Below are 9,738 nucleotides of genomic sequence, written 5' to 3' on the forward strand. Positions count from 1 at the left end.
AATTTGGGTTCTGCTAGGCCATTCAGCTCCTGACCTCATTATAGTTTGGCACAAATGTGGACAAAGCGGCTGAATTCCAGAGGTGAGGTGACAGTGACAGCCCTTGACATCAAGGCTGAGTATGGCACTAAGGAGTCTTAGCAAAACTGGAATCAATGGGAAAACTCTGATGGTTGGAGTCATACCTGACACATACGAAGTTGGTTTTGGTTGCTGGAGGTCTGTTAGCTCAGGGTAGCATCCTAGGCCCAACCATCTTCAGCTGTTTCATGATGGAGGGGAGGTCACTGATAAGGTCAGATGTGGGCATATTTGCCAATGACAGCACAACGTTCATTACCACTTGCCACTTCTCAAATACTGAAGCAGTCCATGTTCAAATGCAACAAGACCTGGATACTGCTCAGTCTTGGGCTGACAAGTGACATGTAACATCCACAAAATACAAATGCCCGACAATGACCATCTCCAATAAGACACAATCTGACCATCAACCCTTGACACATTCAATGGTGTTACCACCACTGAATGCCCCACTATCAACATTTTGGGGGTTATCCTTGGCCTGAAACTCAACTTAACTCACCTTATAAGTGAAGGGGCAACAAAAGCAGGGCAGAGGAAGACTGCAGCAAGAAACTCACCTTCTGACTCCACAAAGGTTGCCCATCATCTATAAGGCACAAGTCAGGAGTACAATGGAATATTCCCGACTTGCCTGGAGGAGGACAGCCCCAACAAAACTCAAGAAGCTTCACGCCATTTTGGACAAAGCAGCCCACTAAATTGCCACCACATCCACAAGCATCCATTCCCACCACCATCGATGCTCAGTAGCAGCAGTATTTAAAATCCACAAGGTGCACTTGTAGAAATTTGCCAAAGATCCTAAGGGAGCATCTTCCAAACCCACAACCACTTCCATCTAGAAGCACAAGGGCACTAGATTCATGGCAACACCACCACCTGCAAATGCCCCTCAAAGCCACTCACCACCCTGACACGGAAATGTATCAGCACTCCTTCACTGTCTGAGTAAAAATCCTGGAATTCTCTCCCTAGTGGCATTGTGGGCAACCTACAGGACATGGACTGGAGTGATTCAAGAAGTCAGCTCGAAAGGCAATACATGCTGGCCAGCCAACAATGCCACATTCCATGAGCAAAAAAAAAAATTAAAGCCCTGATCCTAAAATAATCTTACAAATCTCATTTCCAACAAGACTTGATCTTTTGATTTGCTTCTTCACTTTATTCACAATCCTTTAATGCAGAATTCTCATGTCAATGAAGGTTTAAGTTTTGATCTACAATTGCAGATTTTTCTTGCAATTTCCTTGGCTCTTGGAAGATAGAGATCTTATAGGATTATAAAGGTTCTGGCCCACGCTGCTCGGCACCACGAAAGAGTCATTCTTTTGTAAATTGAAACCTAATTCTTGTCCTACCACATTTGAGAGCAAGGAGGCCAACTCAGTACATAGAAGAGATTCAAACCTACAGTTCAGCTGCTCACTCATCTAACCAGAAGAGCCATTAGGAAGGTATACAGTGATCATGCTTAAGCTTTTTGGTTTCTTCCTTTTCTACCATTTTGATCTGCTCCATCTCGACTAAAGCTGTGAGACCCTAGAGTCCAAAGAAACCAGACAACCTCCAGTGTCTTATTCTCTTTTTTATATGCACAAGGAATTCAGGTAGCTAAGCTTCACACGTCAAGCATCAGAACCAAGTTCAATTACATCCACAGGTTAACCTAGAATTGAAGTGCAGTAAACCAAAGGCAATTGTGCTTGGCTAAGGTGGGCATAACAAGAATACATGCAGATTTCCTACCTCAACCTAGGTAACAAACAAATTCAACCTAGATCACAAAACTGGCATATGCTTAACCCAAATGAAGCAGCTGCTCAATTAATAACCCATCCTAAAGAAAGCAGCCTTTTCATATTTTCACTTTGCCCACAATTTCAGGACTCTGCATATGGCTTATAACGTTCTTGAGACAATCCCATTTTCATACAAATTTCATTTAAGTACTGCTTGAAGGGGGTGAGTAAGCAATACTGCATTGATTAGTTCAAATTTGCAGACGAGACTAAAATAAATGAGAAAGTATGTTGCAATGAAAAAATAAACTTATAAATCAAACTGGATAGGTTCAATAAACAGGTCAAAATATGGCAGAAAGAGTTTAACATGGATAAGTGAGAGGTTATTCAGTTTGACCAGAGGAACAGAAAGGCAACTTATAGGGGGAATAGGGAGAAACTTCAGAGTGCTTTAGTGCAAAGCGATCTGGGCGCCCTTGTGCATGAATTACAGAAATTAGTATGCAGGTGCAGATGATAATAAAGGCAGGCGAATGGACTTTATTGCTAAGGGAATAGAGTATAAAAGTTGTGAAGTACTACGGGACCTGAACTACTATCTACAACCTCAGTCCCAGTACTTGAGGAAGGATGTAACTGTGTTGGATGCAGTTCAGAGGAGGCTCACTAGATTGACTCCAGAGATGAGGGTTTTGTCTTATGAAGGGATTTCAGCAGTTCAGGTCAATATTCAATTTAGAAGAATTAGAGGAGGTTTAATTGAGGTATATAAAACACAAAGGGGACTGTCAAAGTTAGTTCAGAAAGGATGTTTTTTCATGTGGGACCATCTAGAACAAGCAGTCATATCTTTAGAATAAAGGGTAGCAGATTTAAAACTGCGATGAAGTGAAATTACTTCTCACAGAGGGTCATGAATCAGTGTAATTCACTACCCCAGAATGTGATACATGCTGGGACGTTTGAGGACAGAGGACAAGATGAGATCAGCCACGACAGTGTTAAATAGCGGAGCAGGCTCGCGGGGCTGAAATGCTTGCTCCTAGTTCTTAGATTTCTAAGAACTGTATTCTTCTTGAAGGACACCCACAGTTAATGCCAATGAACACACAAGCTCTGAGAATCAAAATATTAAAGTCAAACAGATAAGGGGGAAAAAAAAAAGTCATGATACCTTTTTCCATGTCCCCACTTTTCAAAAATCACAGGTCAGTGCAAATCCTGACTCAAACCTGAAAACACAGCCAATGTGTAATGATTTTCACAGAATCATACCCACATGTTTCTTAACAGTATAACAATAATGTGGAGATAATCAGATCTCATTTTCACCCAAACAAACATTTTAAACTGGTCCTTCTGGTTTTCCATTGAACCAGCCAGTCCTCTAGTTAACGGCACATACCTCACTGTTGAAAATCCATACCATGCACACATGAAGCATTGGCTGGAAAAATTAAAAAGATTTAACAAAATGAGAAAATAACTCTCCCAGTAAATGGGATGTGCTTTTAAAATCAAATGAACAGTCAAAAACACCTGCATATCAATTTCCCCAAGTGTCTTCCATATACAGCATTTTCATAATTAAGTCTTTGATTATATTTTCTGGCTGCATTAATTTAAAGACAGTTCAAACCAATTTTCTAGCCCTTCTAAAAGATGCGAATTAATTATTGTGGGTTATGTTTATTTGTGCTAGTGAACGTGCAAGTCTCCATTCATTATTTGCTCATCAGCACATCAGTGGTGGTTTAAATGTATAAAAATGCAGTTTGAAAACTTGTTTCACTAGAAAATAGACTGATCATGTATTCCACTCTGTGCATTCCATCTGTAATGCCTGTGCCTAAAGTCCAAGTCTGCACTGAAACATATCTGGTGCATAACTAACTTGGTCAACAATTCTCACATCTACCCGGACCACAGTAAGCACAGCTGGCCTTCACACTGTCGAGTGAAACATATGCACTATCCCAAGATCATTCTTAAATGAGTGAACGGCCTCTGAAAACCACCTCCACTGCAATCCATTTCTTCAAATGCTGTGCCATCCCCATCCCCATCCACCATGCACCATGCACAAGGAGATCGTGGGCATCTTTATCACTAATTGAGAGCATTTTTGGACCCTGTATCTAAGAAAAGATGTTCTAGCGCAGAGGGGGTCCAGAGGAGGTTTCCAAGAAGGATCCGGGGTAAAGGGGTGGTCAAGTGAGAAGCAGTTAAGGACTCTAGGTCTGTATTCTGAACTTAGAAGAATGAGAAGGGAATCTGATTAAAACTTACAGAATATCGAGAGGCTGAGATAGAACGTACTTGGTGAAGATGTTTCCACTAGGAGAGACCAGGACCCAAGTGCACAGCCTTAGAGCGAAGGGACACCCTTTTAGAACAGAGATATGGAGGAATTCCTTCCGCTAGAGGGTGGTGACTCCGTGGAACTCATGTCAATGAGTGTATAGAAGACAGAGATAGATAGGTTCTTGATTACTAAGGGAATCAAGGGTTATGGGGAGAAAGCAAGAGAATGGGGTCAAGAAATACATCAGTCACGAGCAAATGGCAGCACATACTCAAATGAACCAAATGGCCTAATTCTGGTTGCGATCTTATGGTCTTACAAAGATTAAGATAATCCATTTGGCTCTTTCAAACCTACAGTTCCTCAAGTAAAAGACCCCAAAGATCAAATACAATTTTCTAATCCCCATAAGCTTCAGCTCAAAATCTATGACATCTCCATACTAACCTTCGGGTCCCAAACCTCCATGACCCGTGCTCTCAGAAAACATTTCAGATTTAAAACTTCAAGATTCTATGAGTCCCTACCACTTCCTCCAGACCACAGCCATAAAACCCTCCAAGAGTTCTTCCAAATCTGGCCTTTTGTATATTGAACAATCTTCAATGTACTGTTCATTTTAAAGTACTTTTAAAGTAATCACACTCAACATAGGGGAAGGTGCACATCAAGATTATGCCTATTAAATAAAACAGAACCATATGACAGAACATTTGACATACACTGTTAACTTGACTAGACGTATTCAACTTATCCCAATCCTGGGATCTATCTACATAACTATCTTCTTTCCCCTTCGAATAGTTACCCAAATTTCCTTTTGACGTTATTGCCAAACTTGTTTCCACCACTTTTTCAGGCAGTGCACTCCACATTATAACAACTCACCATTTAAAACAGTTGTTTCTTGGTGGGCAAGTTGTTTGAGGGGATTCTGACATACAGGATCTACATGCATTTAGAAAGGCAAAAACTGAGTAGGGATAGTCAGCATGGTTGTGTGCACAGGACATCATGCCTCACAAACATGATTGAGTATTTTTGAAGAGATGACCAAGAGAACAAATGAAGGCAGAGCAGCTGAGATTGTCTACTTGGACTTTAGCAAGGCCATTGACAAGGCTCCGCATGGTAGACTGGTTAGTATGGTTAGATCACATAGGATCCAGGGAGAGCAAGCCACCTGGAGGTAGAGTCGTTGTTCAGACTGGCAGCCTGTGACCAGCAGCATGTCTCAAGTATTGGTTATGAATCCATTGCTTTTTGACATTTCTATGAATGAATCTGGATAAGAACATAGGAGGCATGGTTAACAAGTTTCTGGATGATCCCAAAAATTGGTGGTATAGTGGATCGCGAAGATTATCTCAACACTACAGAGGATCTTGATCAACTGGACCAGTTAGCCAAGGAATGGCAGTTGGACTTTAAGCGAGATAAATGCAAGGTGTTACATTTTGTTGAGACAAACCTGGGCAGGACTTATACAGTTAATGGTACAGCCATGGGGAGTGTTGACGAACAGAAGGACCTAAGGGTTCAGGTACATAGTTCCTTGGAAGTGGTGCGTGGCACGCTTGCCTTCATGGGTCAGAGCACGAGTACAGGAGTTTGGTCATTATGTTAATTCTATACAAGACATTGGCGAGGCCACATCTGGAGTACTGCGTACAGTTCTGGTCAGCCTGCTATAGGAAGGATGTTGTTAAACTGGAAAGGTGCAGAAAAGATTTACAAGGATGTTACTGTGACTGGAAGGTTTGAGTTCGAAGGAGAGGCTGAATAGACTGGGGTTTTTCTTCCTGGAGCCTAGGAAGCTAAGGCATGACCTTATAAAAGGTTTATACTGTCATGAAGGGCATTGATAAGGTGAATAGCTGTGGTCTTTTCCCCAAGGTAGGAAAGTCCAAAACTAGAAGGCGTAGGTTGAAGGCAAGAGGGGAAGATCTAAAAGGAACCAGATGGGCAACGTTTTCACAGAGCGGTGTGTATATGGAACATTCTTCCAGCGGAAGCAACAGAGGTGGATACAATCATAACATTTAAAAGACATTTGGATAGGTACATAGATTGGAAAGGTTCAAAGGGATATCCGCCAAATGCACACAAATGGACTATTTCAGTTTAGAAAACCAGGTTGGGCTGAAGGCCCTGTTTCTAACTCCAGTCCTTTTGCCAATTAGTTTAAAATTGTGCTCTCAGGTGACAGCGCACTCTGCCACTGAAAGCAATTCATTTGGCTTTATCCTCTGAACACCTCTAATCGAATCTCCTTGCCTCATTCTAAATAGAACTTACCCCAGCTCTCCCCATAACTGAAGTCTCTCATTCCTGAGTCAATCCAGTGTGGAGCTGGAGGAACACAGCAGGTCAAGCAGCATCAGGGGAGTCGACATTTTGGGCCTAGACCCTCCATTTAGACCTGATGAAGGGTCTAGGCCCGAAATGTCAACTCCCCTGCTCCTTTGACACTGCCTGACCTGCTGTATTCCTCCAACTCCACACTGGATTAACTCGGACTAAAATGATATCCGGAAATAAGAGAGATGGCCTAGTGGTGTTATTGCTGGATTGTTAATACAGAGACCCAGATAAATGTTCTGGGGACCCGGGTTTGAATCGCGCCATGGCAAGTGGTGGAATTTGAATTCAATAAATATCTGGAATTAAGAGTCTAACAATGACCGTTTGTTGATTGCTGGGGAAAACCCATCTGGTTCACTAATATCCTTTAGGGAAGGAAACTAACATACTTACCTAGTCTGGTCTACATGTGATTCCAGACCCATAGCAATGTGGTTGACTCTTAACTGCCCTCTAGGCAATTAAGGATGGGCAATAAATGTTGCCTAGCCAGCAACTCGCCTCATCCCACGAATGAATAAAAAAAAGATAGCAAGAACTGACTCCAGCATCTACAATCTCTTCTATATCCTCAAGGCCTTGGCATTCTTGCTAAAGCTGGTGTTTAAAAGGTTAAACAATTCTCCAGCTGAGGCCTAAACACTTTCATGAAAGACTTATTACAACTTCTTGCTTTGTACTCTGTGACTCTTAACAATGCCTTTCAAATGCTAGCTTCATGGACCTCGTATGTTCACCTTCAAAAGATCTGTTCATATTCAACCCCAGATCACTCTTTCTGTAGCTCCTTTGAATATGCACCATGATGGCCTTTTCAGTTTTCCTACCAAAACAAAATCACTTTAAACTGGAGTTGCCACTTCATGTGTCCTCCTGAAGGTTTGTTACCAACCTCTCATTAACTACATTTAAGATCTTTGTCTCAACCAGAAAACAATTGTGTCCAGAACACTCAAGTCTAGTCAACTGATATTAGCAAGAGGTAGCAGTACCAAATCCTGTGTTTCAGATAGGAAGGAAACACAACTGTTTATCTCTGCCCCTTAGAGAATTTCAAATCCAGTGTGCAACCCTTTAATTGTCAAAGACTTCAATTTTGAAAAAGCAACTATTACATAATTTTTTTTCTTATTCATTCACTGGATGTCAGCATCACTGGCTGGGCCAGTGTTCATTGCCCATCCCTAGCTCCCTTGAAGATGGTTAACCATTGTAGCCCATTTGGTGTTAGTACACCCATGCACAGTTAGGGAGGGAGTTCCAGGATGCTGACCAAATGAACACTAAAGGATCAGTGATATATTCAGATGGCAAGGAATTTGTATGTATCGTATTCTGTATCTACAGCCTTTTCATTCTAAATTAAAGTGCTGTGGATTTGAAAAATGCTGTTACCTTGTTTAACCCTTTTTTCCGCTCTTCTCAAAGTTTATCGGGCCAAAGACATTAACCCAGCTTTCTCCTTTGCAGATACTGACTGGAGATTCTGAATAATGTGTTGTATATTCCCAATATCTCACCATTTCAGATTTCCAACATCTGCAACTTTCTTAAAAGTAATACTTGTGCCTCTCTAATAAGCAACTATGCACAAAGATCACTTCAATGTCTTCATGCCACTTTCAGTCAGCCACATCACGATGTGTTGTGAAGATAAATTGTCACTGCAGGCTGACTCTTCAGACTATGTTGTCTGCAAAGTCAAAATGTAGCAGCCACTATTTTTCTCTTAAGCAGACCTTTCGGGTGGGGGGTGGGGTGAGGTTTAGCTCAGTTGGCTGGACAGCTAATTTGTGAAGCAGCATGATGCCAATCGGACAGAGTTCAATTCCCACACCAGCTGACTATGGAGGAGTCTCCTTTTCAATTTCTCTCCTTCACCTGCGGTGGTGACCCTCAGGTTAAACTACCATCTGATGTCTCTATCTAATAAAGAGAGCACCCCAATGGGCTGGTAAGATTTTGGACTCTTCACTTCGATTGTTTCAAAACTGACTAACACTGGAAAATGGCTTATGTTCAGAATAAAAGTAGCTACCTGGATTAAAAGGGGGACCAAACGTTCTCCTGCTAGATGTCAAATTTCTCCAAAGGAAGCATGCTCACTTTATACAGTTTTTCCAAGCAAGCGCAGAGAGACATACGGCACTGCCCGTTGTACTGGTTTCAATTAAAGTTGCTTGCAAAGGTCATCATTTTAACACGCTAGAACGTGGACATACCCTTTTGATTTTATCAACTATATGGAGATCTTGTGTTTTAGAACAAAGAATGCGGGTTTGGGAAAGAAAGAGGGTTGCAATAAGTAGAATTTTGGCAATTCAGTGTTTTAAATAACTAACCCAGTATTTTAAAACAGGTTCGCTCCAAACAGAAATCGTGGCCGACAAGCTTCGTCACAAGCTCTACTGTAAACGCGAACCACCTGAAACTATGCTGATATTTAAAAAAAAACCTTCACCCTCTCTCTTCACCAACAGGCCAACACACGAATAAAACGTCCTGTTATTGACAAATAAGACGAAGTCTGCTACAGTTAGACAACGGTAAGTTAAAATTAAGATCAAGTCTCCTACGAGTGCGGAGGGTAGGAGGGGGATGGGGTTAAAAGGCCTGAACGCACTGGCGGCATGCGGCCTACCGGCTCCCAATGGGGGGCTATTGCAGTCGCCTCCAGCAGCAGCCTGTCTCCCCTCCCCGGCTCACCATACGGTACTCACTATGGCATGGCTCGGCCCGGTTCCGTTCCACTTCCGCTCCCCCTTCCCTAACGGTCACCGAGGTTCACTCTCATCCTTGCGCCCCAGAGACTGATTCTTTTATTTCCTTTTTATGAGGGGGAAGAAAATCGCTCCTTCGGATGTTGAAGGAATTTCCCCCACTACAGTTACACTTTTAATTGTAAACTCGCCGCTCCTTTTGTTTTGTTCCCAGCGCCGACAACACCCTCTTTCTTCCTTTTCTCCCCGTTGGCTCCTCCTTTATAACAAAGCGACCGGTCCCAACATGGCGACAGACGGACAAAAACAACAAACCCGCCGCAGCCAGCACCAGCCGGCTCGGCGTCCTCGGCGCCACCTTCCCCTTACGTCAACGCGCACACAACGCCATGCTCTCTCGTCAGCACGTCGCCGCACTCTCCCCAATTACACATGCGCACTTACGCGTAAAACAGTCCGGAAATTCCATACATGCTGACACCAAGGAGCTTGGCAATTACAGCCCTTTTGCGCAAGC

General features: G+C 42.6%; 1 protein-coding gene across 6 annotated transcripts in view; it reads right to left on the reverse strand.

Moving 5' to 3' along the window:
• Positions 1-9,738, reverse strand: part of LOC109911155 (poly(A) polymerase type 3) — a 328,417-nt gene extending 318,679 nt beyond the window's left edge. For 2 of the 6 annotated variants that reach the window (XM_048599804.1, XM_048599803.1), the window contains exon 1: positions 9,666-9,732. In XM_048599804.1, coding sequence (XP_048455761.1) covers positions 9,666-9,694 — 29 coding nt within the window. In that variant the 5' untranslated portion in view covers positions 9,695-9,732. Of the gene's footprint in view, positions 1-9,221; positions 9,619-9,665 lie in introns of those variants that run through there. The other 4 variants (XM_048599805.1, XM_020510421.2, XM_048599809.1 and 1 more) reach the window with 4 other exon arrangements.

Source organism: Rhincodon typus, chromosome 8 (assembly GCF_021869965.1).
Source record: "Rhincodon typus isolate 14 chromosome 8, sRhiTyp1.1, whole genome shotgun sequence".
Taxonomy (NCBI): Eukaryota; Metazoa; Chordata; class Chondrichthyes; order Orectolobiformes; family Rhincodontidae; genus Rhincodon; species Rhincodon typus.